Here is a 22,682-nt window from a genome sequence, read left to right as displayed (position 1 = left end):
GACAGCACATTCCAGCCCACTTCTGTTTGGCCCGCGTGGCCATCCTTCATGGGATGTGTCCTCCTCTGGCGACTCCGCCTCTGCTTCTGAACACGTCAGGCTAAGAGGCTCAGCACACCTAAGGCCCCAACCTCCCCACCCCCCGTACCCTTCGGTGTGTGACTGAGGGCCAGCCTCTAGACAGTACCTTTCCACCACAATGGACTACTTCACCAGTGCCCAGGATGCATTCACCGAGACCCGGAGGGGAAAGGTGGCCTGTCTGGTGCACAGCACAGCGAACAGTGCGGCACCCCTCAGTTCACCCCTTACTTCAAAGACACACTAATTGAGTTTCACAATTCAGTAGACGTTTTTCAATAAGCAGTCTTTTGACAGAGTTTAAGCAAATGTGTTTCCTCCTTACCAGCCAAAAAAAGAGAACATAACCTGAACACAACATACATACATACACCTGTTCTAAACCCATTCTTTGTAAAATACCGCTATGTAATTTTACTGCAATTATACAAAAACAATACCTAGTATTTGTGTAACAGACAGCAACTTCCCAACCCATCTCAGACCTCTGGGCTGATTCCTCTAACACCATGTGAAATGGGCCAGGCAGGTATTGTTACCTATGAGCTCTGTTTGCAAAACAAAGTAGATCTAAAAATATCCACTCTCCTCTCTACAGTAAGACTGAGAGCTTAGTTAACTTTCTAAATATTCACTTAATGAAAAAAAAAAAGCAAAGGAAGAACAAAGGAACAAAGAAGACAAGAGACACAAAACAACAGACAGCAGACTTAAATAAATGCAACCACATCAATAGCAACATCAGATGTGAACAGATGAAACAATCCCATCAAAAGGCAGAGACTGTCAGACTAGATGTAAAAAACACTGTCTACAGGAAACGCACTTCAGATTCACGGATACACACAGGCTGAAAAAGAAATTCCAGGCAAACAGAAAAGAAGAGGGCTGGAGAGGCCGGCAGGCTAATAGCCTATCCTCCATCCTGTAACTGGTTCTGCTCCGCTGACCAGTTAGGAGATCGCTCTGGGAATAAAAAGTCATTTAAATAGATTCCTAAGATAGACACTTCTAAAAGCTAGACCCCCACTGCAATCAACAAACATTCTGAAGTCCAAAAGTGCCGTGTGGCTTAGCTCTGCTGCTGTCTGCTCCCGGGGAACTGAGAACACGCTGGGTCTGATTCAGAGGCTGTCACGGTCGTCCCCACACTGTGCATGCGGAAAGCTGAAGTCTGCACGGCCTTGCACGTGCGCCGTCAAGCTCAAGGGGCTTCACTACCACTGCCAGGTGAGTGAACCCTCAGGCAGAGCTGGGTGTGGTTTCCAGAGGTGTATTTTTTAGAAAGACCCACAAGCAAGGCATAAAAAGGCTGGAAGCAAAGGCCTTCTGGATGGTCTTCTGGTATTTTCTACCCCTCGGCCTCTAGCAGGGACCCGTCCCAGAGCATCAGTGCTGCCCCTTTCCCTCCCGTCCCCAGAGGCAAGGGCTAAGGCAGCAGAACAGAGTGGACCAAGGAGCTCCGGAGGGCCTCCTGCCTTGAGGAATGAGTCTGGGGAGAAGCACTTTGCAGGCAGGTGGCTCAGCTTCCTGCAGAACGTGGTTCACTCTCTCTCACTCAGACCACGAGGGCCCAGCTGCAGGTTTTCTAGCTGCTTCTCCCTGGCCCTCCTCACAGATTCCATGGTAAAATGGGAACCAAGACGCCTCATTAAAAACACTGACGGAGAGACAATTATAGCAATATACCAGCGCCAGGTGAGTCTGGGTATGTGTAGGAGGCCAGACAGGACGTTTCTTTAGATCCTTCCCTACCTTTAATTAATAGCTAGTGTTAGATTCAGTTCAGCCCACCCTCCAGGACACTCAGGCTCCCCTAGTAAGAGAAATTGGACAAATGGAGTCCACTGACGCACTGGTGTGCCGTTGGAAGCCTCCGGGAGGTGTGCGCTCCTTGAGGAATTCACAAACCAGTGAAGGCGGGCTGCCTGCAGCCCACCTAGAACCCATAACCTGCTGGAACCTGGTCGGGCCCCTTCCAAACCCGGCACCCCGGGGCTCACCCTGCACATAGGTAGCTGCAGCTGCACCCTCAGGGCTCCCCTCGCACATCTGGAGCCCAAGTCCACACTCCCCAGCTCTCCTCGCACATCTGGAGCTGGAATCTGTACCCCCGGGGCTCCCCTCGCACATCTGTAGCTGCAGCCTGCACCCCTGGGCTCCCCTCACATATCTAGAGCTGGAGTCCGCACCCCCGGGGCTCCCCTTGCACATCTGTAGCTGCAGCCCGCACCCCCGGAGCTTCCCTTGCACATTTGGAGCCAGAGTCCATAACCCCAGGTCTCCCCTCACACATCTGTAGCCGGAGTCCGCACCCCCGGGGCTCCCCTCACACACTGGAGTTGTAGCTCCCACACCCCACTGTCACCTTGCACATCTGGAGCCAGAGGCACACCCTTGGGGCTCCCCAAGCACATCTGGAGCTGGAGCCCGCACCCCTGGCTATCACCTCGCACATCTGTAGCTGCAGCCCGCACCCCCCGCTATCACCTTGCACATCTTGGGCCTGAGCCCACACCCCCAGGGCGCACCCTGCACACGTGGAGCTGCAGCCTACACCCCGGGAGGCTCACCTCGCACATCTGGAGCTGGAAAAGCCGCCGCTCCTTCTCCATCTCTTCAGCGATTTCAGCCCCGCTGATTTCAGTGCGAATCATCCCATGCAGCTTGGCATGCTCCTTCTTCTCCTTCTCAATTTTGGTTCTGCAGCGGGAAAAGCAAGGATGAGCGGAGATGCCTCAGGCACAGCACTCCAGACTACACAGGCTGCAGGGATCCCGCTGCCTGGCCTGCAACACAAGCGTGCGGGAGTCTTTTGGAAATAAGATGGCCTCTTACCTTACTGGAAAGTTAAGTGCGTTTGGTCCTAAGAGTGTCAAATCTGGCCCTTCTTGTTGAGTACTGGCTCAAAAAACACTTTCCTAAGCACCTACTCTGTGCCAGGTGCGGGTCAGAAGGACAGAAAGCCTGTCCTACCTCAGAGGTTTCCTTTAGGGCGGCACTTTGTCCGTCTGTCCGTGTGTCCGTCTGTGTCCGCTGAGCAGCACAAAGGGGGGCTGCGTGGTGCGAGACTCCCTCCCTCGCTCCCTCCTCCACGCTCTCTCTGCTCCCCGCCACCCGCCTCCTGGCTGAATGAGGTCTTGCGGGCTCTGCCTCGACTAGGACAGTGCTCGTCGTTGCAGAACAAATCTCGCACGTAAATGGTGAAAGAGTCACTTTCAAAAATGTATCCGAGAATTACTTGATGCTTTCGCACTCCCAGGTTCTAGGATTTTGTAATTCTGTCCCTGCTCTACATATGTTCTCATTGTACAGAATTTGATCTCATTCTCCTTTCAAAGCTTCTCCTTTCAGAACGAGGAGTCTCTCTGACAACCCTCTTCAACCCCTCACTCCCCAGGCCTGATAAAGTGCAGAAGCATCTCGTCAGGGGCACTCAAGGGCGGCGGCAGCGGCTGAACGGGAAGCCACCTCCTGGCACTGGCTCAACGACCCTCTTGCTAGCTGAGCAGCAGCAAACCACTGAGTCCTGGCGTCTGTCTATAAAGCAGGAATGGTGGTCCTTTCCCCGTCGAGGGTGCTGCTCCATATCCAGAGGCAGCATGCTAAGGGCCAGGAGCTTCTTTGGCTTGAACAGACCTTCAGACACTCTAACCCTCTCTCTGTGCTCATCCGCGAGTATATGCCATGGGTGCAATCAGGAATCTGGGGAGCCAAACAAGTCTGAGCATGGAAATCTGGGCATGGAAATTCAGGATTTTCCGGAGGGACAGATATGAAAGGTTTGGTACTCCTGGGCTTGACCTTTGTGACCCTTCATCCACGGCTTCATCGGCCCGATGCTGGACTTGATCCTGGCCCCTGGGATCATGACCTGAGCTGAGGGCAGACACTTAACCGACTGAGCCACCCAGGAGTTCCCCAGGGCTGGTTTTAAAAACAACACCCCCCACCCCACACACAAATCCCAAGTCCAATTAAATACTTAGAGCTACATCTGGAACAGCTTTCTTCTTAACACCTCTCTCTGTACCAGATGGCTTCATGTTGAAGCTTCTATTTCCACTCAGAAAACTCGACATTGTTACCCAACGCACAGTAATTACAAAGCAAACATGAGACATTTAAAAATATTTTCTGTCTCTCAAGTATTTACAGTAATTGAAACCACCATCCCCACAATCACCAGCCCAATCCCAGTGAGCCAAACCCTCCCCTGCTTGGAAGGAGGGACTGTGATCTGAAGTGTGCCGAAGACTGCCAGAAGCCAACCAGGAGCGGTCCCGTCTCCAGTGGACACCGTGCTGCACGTCCAAGAACCCACCGACACTTTCTTCCTGTTCTAACGGCAGACCAAGCCATCAGATAAGGCTAACGCGGGGAGCCGCGACAATCTCTCTTTTCTCTCTTACTACACCAAGGGACTGGTGTTTCAGGGAAAGTCAGACACAAAGCCAAAAGCAGATGACTCTTGCAAATCACCAGGAACATGAAGTCCAAAAATGGTGTTGCCACCGTAAACAGTGACAAAGTGGGGAAAACTTTTTTTTTTTAAAAAAAGGAAAGAGGGGCACCTGGGTGGCTCAGTGGGTTAAGCCGCTGCCTTCGGCTCAGGTCATGATCTCAGCGTCCTGGGATCGAGTCCCGCATCGGGCTCTCTGCTCAGCAGGAAGCCTGCTTCCTCCTCCTCTCTCTCTCTACCTGTCTCTCTGCCTACTTGTGATCTCTCTCTGTCAAATAAATAAATAAAAATCTTTAAAATAATAAAAAAAATTAAAATAAAAAATAAAAAAAGGAAAGAAACATCTCTCGATAAAACCTGACCTTAATGTCCTTCAAGTAGCTTTTCTGAAAATTACATTCTGTAACATTATGACATTGCAGAAAAGGGACCAGGACAAACCCGCTGAAGAGGCCCACAGTACTGCTGAATTCAGACGCCGAGTGTGAAAGCATCTGGCCTCGTCATGAACCCCAGCAACATGGGTTTAAGTGGATTCTTCCCTAGGCAAAGGTTTATTTAGAAAATACCTTCAAGCAATTAAAGCTCAATTTAAAATTAAGATCTCCAATTATCTGCATTAAAAAAAATATGGAAACACTCACATTTTTGTTTCATAGTCCTTCCAAGCTTTATCAAAAGGCTTTTTCAGATCCTGTAAACAGAGAGGCATAAATTAAACAGAACTAATTTTGGCTTCTGGGCAAGACAACTTACTCATTCCTACACTAGTCTTGAAAGGAGCATTAATTTCTGTAATAAATGATGCACACGATCCCACGAAAAATAAAGAACTTAGAGCTCAGGCTTTGAGTCCAGCGGCATGCCGCACACGCACGGAGGGAGCTGCCTTGGGGCGCACGTGTGGCCCACTACAGTGCGTATGAACCCAGGGCCCACGGTGTGTGACCTACCTACACCCTCCCCAGAGAAACACCTCATTGGCAAGAGTTTTAGTACCTCCCTCCACAAATAAAAAACAGGGGGGATTCTGACTTTTTCAATGAACAGGGGAATGTCCCCTGAGAGATGTACCCCTGATTTGGGCCCAACAACAACGATATCAAAGGCTTTCACTTTCTCCTGGGGTCTCCTGATTCTGCTCTTCAATCTGGAACTTGGGACCTCGTACGCTCTGATAAAGCCTGGCTCAAAAGTGCATACTGAGCCACTGGAAATTCTATCAAGTGGTTCCTACGTATGTGTGTGCCCTTTAACAGGGTTCTTTTGTAAGAAGAATCTCATTTTTGGGGGGAGGTTTATTTTTTATTTTTTGGCTCTTCACTGGCCTTACGACAAGGCTGAAGCTCGCGGCCCGGCATCTGAGGCCTTCCAGGAACTAGTCTGCCCCAACCCAGACTCATCTCCCACTCCTGCCCCAGACTCAGGGCTTCAAGCCAGACTAAAAGCCTCAGAAGCAGCGCCCCATCACGCTTCCCCCCCACCTGTAGGTGTGTCCCTCTGCTGTATGCACCCTGCCCTCCTACCCCACTGGCTAACTCGACAGATGTGTTCTCCAGGACCCTGGCCCCGGACAATGAGGAATGTTCCTCAGTGTCCTAACAGCTCGCCGGGCCCGGTGCTCTGCAAGACAGGCTCTGGGAGCGAAATACTGAGAGGTCCCTGCAGAGGTCGCGGGGACTGGCCAGCCTCAGCTTCCGGATGAGCCAGATGTGACTGGGAATCCCGTGCAGATCCAACCGGAGAATCTGATCTAAGAACCGGGGCACAATCCCCTGCCCTTCGGATCACACATCTGCCTATGCTGGTGACGGGCCGGAGCGGATACTGCTTGGCGTCTGCGACAGACCCCACTCGCGCCGCTCTCTCCTTACCGGTGCACGCAACAACTCAGCGTTGGTGCTGACTGGTGGCAAGGCGTTCCCCGAACAAGGACGTCCTTTGGAGGACAGAAACATAAAGTGCGCTCGAGCCTTACTGGTGCAGAGTTTCCTGCTGGGAAACTACATCCTTGCAAGGACACTCTTCTGTCCAGCGGTCAACCAGTGACACACCGGCCAGAAAATCACCTTTCCCTGCACAGGCTTCTCCACTCAGCTGAGAGAGGGTGAAAACCACTTAAGGGCCTCAAAGGAGCTTCTTTCCCGCCCCGCCCTCCTGCCCTTCCCACGTTTACAGCACCAGCAGCATGACCAGAAAGGCCACGGGTCACAGCAGTAGAGCTGAAAGGTGGTGCGAACGTAGCAAAATGAGGGAAGCTGAGGCAGCAAGCAGCCGTCCTGCCATCCAGTAGGAAGGCGCATGTATGTCGTGCCTGGACAGGCCGGGATGACCGGGACTCTAACTCCCCCAAGGACTGTCCCCGGGAAGCAGGGTCCCGGACGGCTTACCCCTTTCACTCCTTTCAGGTCCCCCTTCAGCAAACTGTCCAGAGGGAAGGAGATGATGTTGTTCATATTCTGAATCTAAAAAGCAAACAAACAAAATTCTTATTTGATGTCCTTTTTAATCTGAAGAAAGGACAGCAAGACGCTAGAGAACATCTGGTAATATTCAACCTTCCCTGAAAACCTGGCCGGTGCGAGTGCCACAGCCTTATTGATTCCTACGCTCCACTCCTCGTGGTGGACTCACCTTGCAAATAAAAACACAACTCACAGAAAGTCTGTGTCTCTCAACTCTTCACAGCAGTAACAGCCTTCTACGATTAAACTATGAAGTTTGCAAAAAAGATCATCATTATGATGAATACAAATTATTTTGAAACCACCAATGGCAGAACCACTTTAAAGATAACGAATAGACTCACAAACACACACTTCCTCTCTCACTCACAGCTCCAACATCCTGGGCTATGTTTTACTGAAGTCTCAGGCCCACAGACCCCAATCTTCCCAGAACAGCCCCCCGCAGGGGAACTCAGAACGAAGAAGAGAACGAGGGGACCCCTGTCTCTTCGTGAATGTGTAGGAGTCAATGTTCAGAGAGAGGAAAAGAAACGAGTATGTGTTGCACGTGTTGTGCATGTGAAGTGTGGGGTGTATATGGGACGTGTGTGTGTGTGTGTGTGTTGCTGGAAAAGGAGGGAGGAGGTCTTGAGGTACTTTGTTCTTCTCCCTGAAACACAAAGGCAAGGGATGGAGGCTTAGCACGTTGTCACCACAGATTAAATTGACTAGAATCAAGCCTGACACACACTCGGAGCACACTCACAGCGAACAAGGCTGTCCCCGCTGGCTGCCAGTGTGGGAAGTGAAGACACCAAGCTTTGGCTGGGAACCATTAGGCAATGGCTCCCCACGTTCTAAGGCCCACGGAGTCCCTCCCCCGCCATAGCTGAGATCTACTTTCTCCTCTCCCCAGCTCAGCCCATCGTCCTAAGTCAACACAACTGCCAGCTGGTACTTCCAGGGCCTTGTGGCACGTGTGTCACTTGGGGATACGCACACCTAGATGGTGGTCTATGAAAGAGGAGGGGCAAGTCAGGACTTCGGAACCATGTGCATTTATTCTTACCACTGAGCAGAGGAAAATTTTAATTTTAGTAGAATTACCTTGAATAGGAAAACTAACTCTGGGCCCAATTTTTCAGGCAACATGGGATCGGATTTTCATACACTATTCGGCATATGAATCCTCAAAATGGGAGGAAGAAACTGACTTGAAAAATAGTACAAAGGTGTGTGACAATGCCTGCCCCAAACCACCAATCCTGCCAAATAAATGATCGATTCATGACTGTCGTTACAGAAATGCCTTTTTTGGGTAACAATGGTCCAAGGCTTCCACAGCTCAGTGTCTGTCAGGCACCTGGCAGCCCTCCAAGGCACCACGGAATCAGCAGGGACTTGTGAGGATTAGCCGGAAGGGTTCAGTTTTTGGAACACGGAGAAGCAGAGCTAAGGCGAGGTCTCAGGGATGACTGGAAGGTACAGTGACGAACGGAAGGCTGTGCCGGTGAATCACGTCTGACAGCACACACACCTGGTTTCCGCCGTAAACCGTGGCAGGAGGAACCCCGAGTGCAGAGGCTGCCGCACGCCTGTCTCCTTCTACACCTGCCCCCGCCCGGATGCCTGCCGCAGCCCCACGGCCCAGCTGGCTGCCATCCCGCCAGCCCTGCTGCCTCTGGCAGGTCCCCGCTGCCGGGCTCCTCTCTGCGCACCAGCTGCTCTCCACCAACTCCCCACGTGCCATTCTCGCTGCCACATTCCTGGGTGGGTCTCTCAGCACCTCTTCTGAAGGAGGCTCCTGGCCACCAACAAGTGACTCCTCCCCTCCCCTGCAGTGTTGTCGGATTCATCTCGGGTGGTGTCCCTGATAAGGGCTGAACCGACTCCTGCCCTTGGGACCCTCCACGGTCCAACCTCCTTGGCCACTTTTCATCTTCGTATCCAGCCAAGTGGAAGTCCTTGCTGTTCCCTGCTTGTGCTCAATCTGTTCCTCCCTGCCGCGGGTCCTCCCGCACCGCCGTGTCCAAAGCCTTCCCATCCATCCGGCTTTCTCCAGGTGCCACCTTCTCCACTGACACCCCCCATCCAGCTGCCAGCACGAATGGATCCCTCCCGCCCAAATCCTCCGATATTTTCTTTTTTAAAGATTTCTTCAGGCACTTGACAGGTCCTATCCTGCTCCATCTCATCTCACCGTTATCCTAACGGACAGCTCTGAGCATACTCATTTTATATTCTCCATGGCACCTAGAACAGGACTTGGCCCAGAGCAGGTGCTTGAGAAGCATGGAAGAAATCAATATACTGCAGTATTTTTTGGAGCATCTAATACATAAGAGACAGTTTCTAGAGATTCACTGATACCTTTAGAACAAACATCATAGAGCAAATGCACACATGAATTCATTAATCTGTCCATCCTGTATTTACTGAGCATGTATTTTAAAGACAGCAACTAGCTGCCTACAAAGATAAAAACACAATGCTTGCCATCTCAGAGGAAGAATAAACATATATATCCCCCAAGAATTTAAAAAAAAATTTTTTTTAGTTTCATGTATTTATTTGATGAGACAGAGAAGACGGGGTAACAGTAGCGGGAATAGGAGAGGCACACTCTCTGCTGAGCAGGGAGCCTGATGCAGGGCTCGAACCCAGGACTCTGGGATTGCGACCCGAGCTGAAGACAGATGCCTAACTGACTGAGTCACCCAGGTGCCCCTATACACACCAAGAATGAAACAAAGAAAGTCTAAGACATCACACATGCGTCTTTAACTCTGTGCAGACATCAATGGCTCCTTCTGGAGAGAGACAATGACTCTGGCTCTGAGCAGCCAGGCAGGCTAACCTGGGCTTGGGACGGAGGGGTCTGTGCTGGCTACTGAGCCCCATGATGCTGCCCACTCATCCATGCGGTCACAAAGAGCCATGGCTAAGAGTCAGACACAGATCAGTTTGGTCCTGAACACTGCCCAGAGAGGAGCCAACACTGCGCCATCTTGGACGAGGCAAGTGCAAGAAAGGGCAGCAAACACAGCCCCAAGGGGAGCATCAAAGCCACCAGCACAACTCGGTTATACAGTAGGTTCAGGGGAGAAAAGAACAAGGTGTTTGCAGATTAAAAATCTTATTACTCGAAAGAAGTCTACTGCGTTTGTTACAAGAGGCATGTTAAGTATGAGTGTATGCATGAATAAGTGAGGAAAACAAGATTCTCTACAGCAGGGGAAAAAATGCAGAGTCTGGTTCATAAATGTATTTTAAGACCATCTTCTATTTAATTCAAGTAAGAACACAGGTACTGATGGACAGGAGTCAGGTCCAGGAGAGAGAAACTAAGCTTTGGCATCTAGAATGAAATGGGAAAGTTGAGTGGACACCGACGGCTACCCAACTGGCTGGCTCTGCTTTCACTCTCGATGGCGTGGATGGGGCCCAAAGCCTACAGTGACCAGGACAAGACAGCCACCACAGCTGCCAAGGAGACGCACAGGGTCCTTAGGGAGTGACAGATGAAGCTGAAGAGGCACAGAGGGTTAGCAGACAAAGATGGATTAGACAGAACCTCAGTCCCAGGGACTCACTGGCTAATAGGAAAGATAAAGCCCAGAATTAAGTAAGCAGACCGCCCTGTGAGAACTCCAGAGAGCCATAGATAAAACACCACGGAACTTTGAAGAAAAGCAAATTACTTTTAGCCCGGACACCAGGGAAATCTTTGCTGATCGGGGGTTATATGAGACACACCTTTGAAAGAGGGAGCATTTCATCTTGCAAGATGAGGGGAAGCTCATCTTCCCGGCAGGAGCAGGACAGAGAAGTGGGCAGAGGCCCACCGCAGCCGCGTGAGCACAGAGACAGGGAAGGGCAGGGAAGACGATGCTGAGCAGGGACGTCCGCGTGCCAGATGGACCAAAGGGGGTCGGGCCTTCGTTCTGGCGGCTTTTTCTTGCTGGAGTTTTCAAATGATCTAAAATAAGAAACCAGGACTTCTCTAGTCAGAAAATAATTAGCTTAATTATTACAGAAGAGACAGAAAGCAGATCATGGTGGCCTGGGGGTAGGGGCAGACTGTGAGAGGACTGGAGGGAGCTTACTGGGAGCAGAAACCATCTCCAGACGGATGTACAGTCACAGTTATGCCACTTGGCAGAGTTACTAGAAATCACGGACTTATATACTTGAGAGGATAAGTAAAATATACCTCAATAAAGCTGTTTTTTTTTTTTTTTTTAAATATACCATTACAAATATAAACAGAATCCCAATCAATGGACCGACTCATTAATCCAGCGTTGTCCTCCTGGACACGAGCCTCTGCACTTTGAAGGCTCTATGTTTTGACTCAGGGTGAGCGTCCCAGGAAATGACGTCTCTGCCGGGGCTGGAGAACACACACAGGAGCCCAGGTGCTCTGTCTTGGCAAGAGTGCCCCGCGGCACAAAGGTCGGGCTCTGACTCTTCCTCCATGTGTTGGGGCAGTCCCCTATGCCTTGGCGCCTCAGCTGAATGAACCATCTTCTGTTCTGGCCCACAGGGGTGAAAACCACAGCCCAAACCAGTACATATCCTTGTGCTCAGCAGCCCTGGCCTCAATTCATGAGTAATGAAATTTTTATGACCTATGGGAAGAATTAAACCATCCCTGGGTAATCCAACCAGAATATTTCCTTAGTGCCAGCAAGCACTGGGCTTTCTTGTACTCTGACTTCCTTTTTAACACATGTATTATGTAACATGGCTTTCTGAAACACCTAGCATGATCTGATTATAGACTATTAAGTTCAATCACTGCTATTGACTAGGGATCTAATACCAACAGCAAATAGGGAGTCTTCTTTTTTTTTTTTAAGATTTTATTTATTTATTTGACAGAGAGAGACACAGCAAGAGAGGGAACACAAGCAGAGAGAGAGGGAGAAGCAGGCTTCATGCTGAGCAGAGAGTCTGATGCAGGACTTGATCCCAGGACCCTGGGCTCTTGACCTGAGCCAAAGGCAGGCGCTTAACGACTGAGCCACCAAGGCCCCCCTACCTTTTTTTTTTTTTTTTAAGATTTTATTTATTTGAGAGAGAGCAAGCATGAGAGGGGAAAAGGTCAGAGGGAGAAGCAGACTCCCCATGGAGCTGGGAGCCCGATATGGGACTTGATCCTGGTACTCTGGGATCATGACCTGAGCCGAAGGCTGTGGCTTAACCCACTGAGCCACCCAGGCGCCCTGATTAAAGTTTTTATTTAAGTAATCTCTACACCCAACACGGGGCTCAAACTCATGACCCCGGCTGGGATCAAGAGTCGCACGTTCTCCGAGTAGGCAGGTGCCTGCATATAGGCAATCCAGAAAGTAACAATCCTCTCTTCTTCCTGTCTTCACTTTTCCTGGGTTCACTTGGAAAAGTCTGACAAGATGAGTCAGTAAGTAGTCAAAGGTTTGTGATCTCACAAGGAGAAATAAAATGATTCAGTCGGTGGGGCAGACAAGGCTAGGGAGCGGAGAGCAAGAAAAACCTCAGTACGCGATTGCCACCGACTGGGGAACAGACACCGACAAGGAGATGAGTGGGGGGGGGGGGCGCATAGCCATCCAAAAGCCACCCTTCCGTGCTGCGCTTCCCATTTTTTGTCTTAAAATTCCTTGTCCCTGCTTTGTCACTTCCATACTCTATAAAATCTTTCTACTTTCCCTCCTATGCTTCCTGAGCTCCCAGGGGCACTGCCTCACCTGCTCCTTTAGCTCTGGTCACAGGTGACCACCTGCTGCTGACCTGGCCAAGGCTCCATCTTGGTCCCACTGTAAACCCTGCCTGGGAACCTCAGTGCTGCCACCTCCTTGACTTAGGCAATGAGGAAACTGGTCTGCCAAATGAGAATCCCAGACAGGATTCTCTTATCAGAGCTATTTTTAAGAAGCAGCACAAGAGAGAATCGTAACAGGGAAAGTCACTGGGCAGACTTCCTACCTCCAGGCCTATGAATCTAGAAAAGAACAGGTCTTCCCAGGGCTTCCCTCCAAAATCCTTAACTGGGTCCAATTCTCTTTGGGGATAATCAGCTTGTCCTTAAGAGGCCAATGTATCCCTATATAAACCACAGCTAAAGAATCTCACTGAGACCTACCTGTGTCACAGAAGTTTATTTTAATCTGCCTCGTTCATGAGAAACCTCAGAGGCAGATGACACTTTGAGATCCGTGAAGTTTTTCTTTTCTTTTTAACGTGAGCAAATGCTGCTCAATCACAGAGTCAAATAAGTAAAAGCAAGGCTTCAAAGAAAGGCCAACCACAAGGAGGCCCAGCACCTCCTTGTCGGGGTGGAAAGTTGCAAAAAGACCTCAGACCTCACTGATTCAAATAAGGGCACAATTCTTCACAGAGGTTTCAGTATTACTAAGCATAAGTATGTACGGAACAGTCACCACCTGTTGGAAACCTCCAGTTCTCTCCAGGAGCCAGAGCCTAAGACCCAGGAGAAAGTGTGGGTGGTGTTGCTAGATGTGTTGGGGTAGCGGGTACAGCTATACACCTGTGCTGTCCAGCGTGCTAGGTGCCAGCTACACATACCCGCTCACATTTAAATGGGTTAAAATTAAATCAGGTTAAAGACCGAGCTCCTTAGTTGCAACAGCCATATTTCAAGTGCTCAAGACCTCCACGAGGCTACTGGCTTATTATGTGGGAGCAGATACTGGCCAGTTCCATCCATGCAAAAGCTCTACTGAATGGCAATGCCTTAACCCAACAGCTTAAACAAATTTTAAGCAACTTTATTAAGGTATAATTAACATATAAGAAGCTACCCACATTTTAAAGTATACAATTTGGTAAGTTATGACATATACATACACACACCCACATCAAACCCTTGTCCAAATCCAGACAGTGAACATATCCACCCCCTAAAAGTTTCTTTGTGCCCTTCTGCAAGCCCCACCTCCCAGCTCCTCGGTCCCTGGGCAGCCACCGATCTACTTCTGTCACCAGAGAAGAGTTTTCATTTCCCCAGAACTGTACACCTCCGGAATCCTGCGGCACGCACTCCTCTCTGTGGCTGCCTGCCTGGGGAGTGAGCACTCCCTACTTGGAGAGCCATCCATGCTGCAGCACCAACAGTGCACTCCTGTTCCTCGCTGAGCATGCTGCACGGTCCCGCAAGACTACAGTCGGGGGATCACGATGCCTGTCACAGGCTGCGGAGTTATTTTCAGTTTGGGGTTACAACAAACTTACAAAGAAAGGTGTTATGATGATTCAGGGGCTGGGACTCTCAAATCAGGGTCGGAAGGCCTTTTGAGAAGGTGACATTGGAGCAGTGGAGGGAGGGAGCCACAGAGCCAGGGGAGATCCGGTGGGAGAAAATTCCTGCAGAGGGAATTCCTAACAGGAAGGCACGGAGGCAGAAGTGTGCCTGGAGGATTCAAAGAAGTTTTCTATGTGCTTTCCAAAGACCGCTTATTTAAAAGAATGAGCATGCAGGCAAAAAGGTTTTTGTAGAAGCAGATGGTATTGGGTACAATGGTCTAAATCCCTAAATGGCCCTGGGCGGTTTGCTGTCATTTAACCCTTACAACTACTCTGAGAAGTAGGTGCAGTTATCCCCGTTTTACAGATGGGCAAAGCTAGACAGGGCTAAGGTGCCCACCTGGTCCCCAAATCCCAATGAGAAGAAGCAGAGTTGAGCAGAGAAGCCGAAGCCACAGCTTGTCCCAGCATTTCGCTGCCAGAGACAGATTCATCCCCCAAAACCAGAGCAGGAGGAGCTGGGAGGCTGAATACGCGCTCCCTCCGAGCGGCCACCTACATCGGAGCTCCCTTCTGGTTCCTTGTTACACAAGCGGTTCAACAGGAGAACCATCCAGGTCATTTTCGCTTCTGGGGTCAGTGCAGAGACTTCTTCCCTGGCCGGCGAGGGCGCTGGTTGGGGTCTGCAGGACACACCGCCCCACACTCACCCCCACCCCCACCCAGGCCGCTGCCTTTGGCCGAAGAACCACTCTGCTGGTTTAATTAAAAAGGGAGGGGGGTGCACCTGGGTGGTGCAGTGGGTTAAAGCCTCTGCCTTCGGCTCAGGTCATGATACCAGGGTCCTGGGATTAAGCCCCACATCAGGCTCTCTGCTTGGCAGGGAGCCTGCTTCCCTTCCTCTCTCTCTCTCCCTGCCTCTCTGCCTACTTGCAATCTCTGTCTGTCAAATAGATAAATAAAATCTTAAAAAAAAAAAAAATAAGGCGGGGGAACCCACACTGATCTTGAGTTCAGTTTAACACAAACTGAAAGATCAAAACCAGCCAGCTGCCAAAAACACACCCCAGCGACTTTCACACCAGACACGCGGCAGGCTACAGCTTAGCGGTCGGTTTCTGCCTTCCACGCTGCGTCTCTGCCAGTCACGCTGTTTTGATCTTTCACGTTCTAAGTGGAGAGAAAACAGTGACCCTCCGCCCCTCTCCTCCATTAGGGGCGGGAGCTTCACCTCCAGCTCCGCGCAGCTGTGCCGAACCCCGCGGACAGCCGACTCCAAGGCCCCCGAGAGCACCAGAACCACCCAGGATCCCACAGCGTCTCCTGACATGAAAACTACGCCATCAACCAGGGTGTTTCAAACTTCTTGCCTCCTAGAATCCAAGGATGGGAGATACTTGCGAGCCGCAGCGAGGCCTGAGCATTACCGTCCCCGTCTCCCTGGGGGTCAGCCTCGGAGGCACCTCACCAGCTGTCCTCTACGATGGTCGGCTCCTGACCGGTGACATCAGCATCACGGGGAAACTCAGCAGAGGTGCACATGGTTAGGAACTCTGAGAACAGGCCCAACAAAGTGTTCTAACCACCCTCCCGGTGCTGCCGCTGCACCAAAGTTTGAGAACCACCATTCAGCAGGTGCAGCGTGGGGCCGTGATTTTTATTCTAACAAGTTCCAGATGATGCCTGTGCTGCTGGTCGGGAACCGCACTTTGAGAACTACTGCTCTAGATTAATGCTTCTCACCCTCTGGGGATCTAACAAAAAGGAAGATTCTGGTGCAGGATGCCTGGAGAAGGGCCTGGGAGTCTGCATCTCTAAGAAGCCCCAGGTGATTCCACTGGAGTCCAGGCTAGGGGCTCTGGGGGCAGGGATGAGACAATGTCTAAACACTCTTCGAGTAGAATCTGAGACATGCAGGTACTGATGCGATTTGCCAAGTTTTCGATTTCAAGGAATGACTGATTAATAGCTGAAAATTCCCAGACAGAACGGAAGGTACACGGAGGAGCTAGGACCTTGAATTTATCTACACAGACTGGCGGATGACTCCCCACAGAGGGGCGGGGGCCCGACTCCGGGCTGAGCCCCCCACCAATGGGAGGAGACACGGGAAGCAGGGCTCGACAGCTTACAGACCCCCTTCTGTATCACCACCTCGTCCAGCCACCAGCTCTGGCCCTTCGTCACTGTCTTCTCTCCTTACCAACCTCCCCTGGAACAGCAAATACCTGCCGTCTCCTCCTCCCCCTATGGCTTCTCCTCGAGCTACTGCAACTTGTCCCGGCTTTTACCCAGGCAGATCGGTCCCTGTGGCCTCCCGATCACTGAGGCCGCTCATCCGGCCCCCTCCTGCTCTGCGGCGGCCAGGACAGCTGACCCTCGCCTTCATGCACGTCTCCTAATCCCGTCTGTCCACACATTCTCACTTAGATTTCACAAAGTCCCCTATGTCATGGCCATTGTCCCTTTAGCAGCCACCAGTTGAGAGAAAACAGGATGGTGAGAGAGAACAGAGACAAACCCTGTCTGGAGCTCACTAACGCTTCAACTGATTCGTCCCTAGTACTGCATCCTCCACGCATCTGGCAAGTCATTAGAGATTCATGCAAGGCACGTGTTCATGAACTTGCCACCATGTCCACATGCAGATGAGCCTGAGGACCTCGGGATGCCCACAGGACTCCCTGGCCCCACCTCCAGCCCAGGGACCCAAGGACCCAAGGCGGGGGCCGCGTCCTCAGGCTCTGTGGCGTTCGCACCGTGGCCATCGGAGCACACGGTGCTTCTAATAAAAGCATTTGTGTGTCCCTGGCCAGAGGGCAGTGCTCACCGCCTGGACAGCGCCAGAGTGGGCCCAGTACCCAGCGCGCGATTGGTCAACCCCTCTGGAGGCCTTGTTCCCAGCCCCAGCTTTTCCCACGTTCTCTCGCGTCTACAGGTCCGTGTACCAGGAGGATTACATGAAGGGAGCAATGTCTTCCAAAAGAAAAAGAAGGGAAGAAACAGTATCAAAATACACTTAGACGTATTAGGTGTCTGTGCTACAACCAAGACACAGAGGCTCTCACATTAGCTTTACTGCTTTTGTTGTTCTGGTTAAACTAAGGACATGCTTTTATTTTTGGTCGGGGACTTGGGAGCGTAGGAAGCAGCTTACAGGCCTGAAGACTTGCAAGTCTAAGACAAAGAATCTCCAGCTGCACATGAGGCCAGTTAAGAAGTCAGTGCGAAGGTTTCTGGGCATCTGGAGTAACCAGCAGCTGGCCTGTCCACAGACTCCATCCGCCCAGCTCTCCAGCCCTCGGCACTCAGAGCTGGAAGATCTTTACTCTGCATACAAGAGCCTGCAAGCCAAGCCAGCCTGTGCTCCAGCTCCCAGCGCTGTGGAACGAGAAACAGTGGAGGCAGACGCCGGCAGCAGTAAAACCCAGCAATCAGCAGGCACAAGAGTATCAGAATACTAAAATGTCCGAAATGGAAAGTGGGTAGTCTGGCACCAGTCTAGGGGCAGAGACGGGCCATAGACCACGTGCAAGATGCCAGGGGTTCTCTAAATTTCGGCATAGTTCAGTAATTTAAGCCCAAAACAAGTCTTCCTCCCAAAAAGAAGAGATCATGATCAGTGCCCCTGTTATTAATAAGAAGGTAAGACATTTTAATGTAAGACATTTTCAATAAATGAAGTTAAAAAAGAAGTAGTACGGGGCACCTGGGTGGCTCAGTGGCTTAAGCATCTGCCTCCAGCTCAAGTCACGATCCCAGGGTGCTGGGATCAGGCCCCTTGCTCAGTGGGGCGCCTGCTTCCCCCCTTTCCCTTCCCTCCCTCCCCCTGCTTGAGCTCTCACACATGTGCACATGCTCACTCTCAAATGAATAAATAAAAAATCTTTAAAAAAGAAAGAGAACGAGAGGAGACATATGTGCAAGTCTGGAGGGTGAAGACACCTAGCAGAAAGCTCTCTGTCCTCGAAGCGATGTGACACGCTCTGTTAGTCTGGAGACTGAGCTCAGTCGGACCACACCGGAGAGCGTGGCAGGAGAACCCGGCTGATATCGACACGGCAGGCTGGGACGCCTCTGCCAGGCTCTGCCCACTCACAAGGACAAGGTCGCAGGCGGCCCCACACCCCAACAGAACCTCACTAGCGCTTTGCTCTGCTCCTAGAATATCTTGTAACACCGATTAGCTGCCTAATGAATGAATGAATTCTTAACTTAGGTGTATGTTGGTGGAATTTTCAAATTCCTCCTTCTTTCTGTTTTTTTAAAGATTTTATTTATTTATTTATTTATTTATTTGTCAGAGAGAGAAAGAAACAACAAAAGCAGGCAGGGTGGCAGGCAGAGGTAGAGAGAGAAGCAGGCTCCCTGCTGAGCAAGGAGCCCGATGCAGGACTCGATCCCAGGACTCTGTGATCATGACGTGAGCCGAAGGCAGCGGCTTAACCCACTGAGCCACCCAGGCGCCCCTCGAATTCCTCTTTCATTGTGAGTGAAGTAGATTTCCTCAGCCCCAAGGCTGCCCCCAGATCTCACATCGGGACTCCATCCTTCCCTGAGCATCTGCTGGTCCTGTTTTCCCCCGGGGCAGCTCTGCGGACAGGAAGCACATACATATCACCCCCAAGTCTCTGAAAAAAAGACAGGGACTGCATATCTGGGAATGACCATTCTGCAATCTGTCCTCTAATGCAGCCACTCGTTAGAAAGCTACCTCCCAGCACAGAAGTGGTCCCTGGAAAATCCTTCCAGGATTCTCACATCCATCTGGTAAGAGGAAAAGAACCTAAGAAACTGGGCTGACTTCATAACCAGTTTCATTTCACACGTTCCATTTCTGGAGCTGCCTTATTTCTCCCCTTATCCTGCATAACTGCAGAGAAAATTCATAGGCTCTGTGAAGGTGAGAATCTCACCCATTAGTAACAAAATCTCACTCTATATTAAGTTGGCCTTTCTCTGGAGACGCTCCAACTGCTTTATAAACATCCTCTCTCGCCACAAAGCAGGTAGGTGGTCATTTTCCTTTGTGGACAAGGGCAGAATGGACCATCTTAGCCACCCAAGATGGAAATGTTTTTAAATGCCTGAGAGAAAGTAAAAGCAAGGCTTTAAAAATAAGAGATAGGACAGATGTGACCAAAAATAGGAGTAAGAATGGTATACAAAATACCAAAAAAGGAGAATTCTCCTGTAATCAGCTCACTCTCAGCAACAGCTTCTTAGAAGCGGCCCCTTCGGTGCTCTAGTGGCTGGATGGCTTCGCCATGGGCCCTGGCCCAGAAAATCAGGCCTGGTGAATTTAATTTTGGCACAAGTAAGAGATTTTCTCCCTCTCTCTGATCTTTGCCAGAGCCAGGATCAACAACCCTAACTCCATAAAATACAAGCTGAAAGCAAAGGGAGGCACCCAGACTCAAAGCCACTACCACCAGGACTTGGGTTCCTGTCTCCTGACAACACCAGGGTGTCACCCGCGAGCTGGGCTCTCGCTGACAAAGAACCCCCCCCCCCAACCCACCGCTTTCCTCTCGATGCTGGCCCTGAGTGGGCCTGGTGCTCCCACCACGAAGGAAACTGAGGCCCCACCGCACAGGCCACTGCAGCTCCGCCCAGTCCACGTCTCCCTTGAAGCTTTCCCTGCACCGCCGACCTTCCTGCTCCGTCTTTTTCCCTCCAGAAGAGTCGACAAGAAACTTTAACTTCTTTAAATGCCGCCATGGACAGAGCATAGATTTGGCGGTCTCAACTCTGTTGCTCACTGGCTACAGACCAGGGAAGTCATTTTTTGAGTCTGTGCCCCTGTTAGATGAAGGTAGCAGGCGCTGTCCTGCACAGGGGTCAGGAGGACCGAGAGAGTGTCCCCTTCACACCTAGCTCACAGCCTGCCACCCCATGCGTGCTCAGCAGCGATGGCCACTGCCGGCTTCCTCACGGCAGAAAAGTGGGCAGCCGGGCCTTGCTGCTGTTCCTGATGCCCGCAATGCTCAACATGGCAAAGCCGCCGTGGCAAGGTCCCAACCTACCTGGTCTTCAGTTTTGCAGGAAACCGAGAACAGAAGGGGCAGTTTTGTTAACTGTACAGCAGCTCATGTTGGCAAGGAAGCGCAAGCTGGCCTCCTGGGGATTCCACCGTGGGGAAGGCTAAGGTGGGCCCTTCTCCACCATCCCCAGCGCCTTCTCAGTTATCTGGTCTCCAGAGCGGGAGAACCGGGCTCCCTCCAGGGAGCTGTTGTAAAGATTAAGTAAACGAAGCATGTCAGGCACTCACTGGAGTCTCTACACAGAACCAGGTATGACACTCCTCCCTCCATTCTACACTGAGAAAAGCCAGGTCTGGGCAGCAGCTGAATGGAGAGGAAGAGGAGCGGCTTTCAGGGGGGCGGGGTTGGGGGTGAGGGGGTCGGGGAGGCCCCTGCCTGAGGCCCTGCTCATCCTCCGGGGATCCCTCCCGCCGCCTCCCTTCTGGCTCAATCCTGTTTCCTGACTCACACATCTTCCTCTTTCTTGGCTTTCCTTTTCATTTTGCTAAAGCACATCCTGAAGGAGTTTCAGAGAAATGACGCACAGGAGCTGAACGTTTTGAGCCTTGCCTGACTGAAAACAGCTCTGGTTCTACTCGCATGCGCAGCTGCCTGTGGCTCCAGGTTGGAATCCTGCTCCCCAGGAGGTTAGTGGACTTGCTCCACGCCTTCAAGTTCCCAGTGCTACTGCGGAGACGTCCGAAACCACTGATTCCTAATCCACCATGTGCCTTCAGGAAGTGTGAAGACTGTTTGCAATTTCACACAGATGCTCAGAGGCCTCCTCCCTCCCTGTGCTGGGCTCTGACCAGTCTTCAATCTGGAGACACGAGCGGTTGGAGTTCAGGGACCATCTTGTCCTCGTGACACTCTCCTGTCTTCCATTCATTCTGAGGCGCCTGTCCACTGACTGACGGGCCTGAAGGATTCATCATCATGTCTGTGATCTGTTTTCTACTTTTCTATTGTTTCGCTTTGTTTTTTGAAACATTTTCTGACAGACTCCTATTCCAGCCATGTCACCGGATTTTTTCTTTTATGTTTTCTTACATGAATCATTTCTCCCCTTTCTTTAACCATAGCTGCATCCCTACTCCTGCCTTCTGATATAAAGTCTATTCCAATCTCTCAAAAAAATTTTTTAAAAGATTTTATTTATTTACTTATTTGACAGAGAGATCACAAGTAGGCAGAGAGGCAGGCAGAGAGAGAGGGAAGGCTGAGCAGAGAGCCCGATGTGGGGCTCGATCCCAGGACCCTGAGATCGTGACCTGAGCCGAAGGCAGAGGCTTAATCCACTGAGCCACCCAGGCGCCCCATCACTCAGCAGAATTAAATGTAGTTTCTCTTCTTTTCTTTCCTTTTTTTTTCTTTTTTAAGATTTTATTTATTTATTTGAAAGAGAGAGAGAATGACAGAGAAAGAGCATGAGAGCAGAGTGGTCCGAGGGAGAAGCAGACTCCCACTGAGCAGGGAGCCCAATGTGGGACTCAAACTCAGGACTCCAGGATCATGACCTGAGCCAAAGGCAGTTGCTTAACCAACTGAGCCACCCACATGCCCCTAAATACAGTTTCTTTAAAGCTTCTTCTGCAGTCTGCATTACTCCTGTTTCCTCTAAGTCCTCACCTCTGCTTGTTTTGGTCTCTTTCACTCTGGAGGCTGTTCACTCATACTTTGGCGTGAGGTGCCCAGAGTCACGGAGGGGCTGACCCACGAAGGGGCTGAGGGGGTGGGCTGTGGGCTGACAGTGTCCCAAGAGGCCCCCACAGGTCTTCCCTGGGGCCATTCGGTTTCTCCAGTTGAAATAAAAAAAGCTCCAATCTGACTCCGTGGTGAGAGCCTAATAAGCATGTCTGCCAGGGTCCAGGGAGCAGGGCTAACGGGAGACCAGGGATCCCCAGTCAGGATGCTTGCCACCAGCTTGTTGGAAGCAGGAAGAAATGGGTGATGAATTCAACAAAAGTCCCCAAGAGATTGCAAATGAGCCCGAGTAAAAAACTTAAGAACAGTAACGACTTTTTAATTTTACCATTTCCAACTGAAATCTCTTACAAGTGAAGACGGGGAGAGAGACCCAGAGCCTTAAGGATCTGGTTCTTGTCCTTCCGCGTTTTAACTCATACACAATGTTCCCTTCTTTTTGCCCCGCCACGGCCAGACGTATGAACCTGCCATCATCACCATTTCAAGAATGATAAGCTACTTTTTCACTTATTATTTGCTTGCTGACAGGAGAAATGAGAATGGCACTGCTGTTTGAGACCTTGACCTGCTCCGGTCACCCATGACCTTTTGAAGCTGGGGGAGAAAAACAGGAAAGGGAGGCTGGGGCCATCCCAGTGTGTATTCCCCTTGTGGAAGAAGCCAGGCAGCGGGGTCACAAACACCCTCTCAGGCTGCCCACTTGTTCAGAATTCT

The 22,682-nt window shown here is 50.9% G+C and overlaps 1 protein-coding gene across 7 annotated transcripts in view; it reads right to left on the bottom strand.

The window, feature by feature from the left end:
- Nucleotides 1-22,682, bottom strand: part of ASAP2 (ArfGAP with SH3 domain, ankyrin repeat and PH domain 2) — a 166,870-nt gene that overhangs the window by 64,899 nt on the left and 79,289 nt on the right. For 5 of the 7 annotated variants that reach the window (XM_082743654.1, XM_082743651.1, XM_082743652.1 and 2 more), the window contains 3 exons: nucleotides 6,934-7,008; nucleotides 5,188-5,237; nucleotides 2,655-2,784 (listed from right to left, as the gene is read on the bottom strand). In XM_082743654.1, the coding sequence (XP_082599780.1) occupies nucleotides 2,655-2,784; nucleotides 5,188-5,237; nucleotides 6,934-7,008 (255 nt within the window). Of the gene's footprint in view, nucleotides 1-2,126; nucleotides 2,136-2,166; nucleotides 2,180-2,654; nucleotides 2,785-5,187; nucleotides 5,238-6,933; nucleotides 7,009-22,682 lie in introns of those variants that run through there. The other 2 variants (XM_082743656.1, XM_082743657.1) reach the window with 2 other exon arrangements.

This window comes from Mustela nivalis (genome assembly GCF_964662115.1).
Source record: "Mustela nivalis genome assembly, chromosome: 8".
In the NCBI taxonomy this organism is placed as follows: Eukaryota; Metazoa; Chordata; class Mammalia; order Carnivora; family Mustelidae; genus Mustela; species Mustela nivalis.
This window is presented reverse-complemented; position numbering and strand designations above follow the sequence as displayed.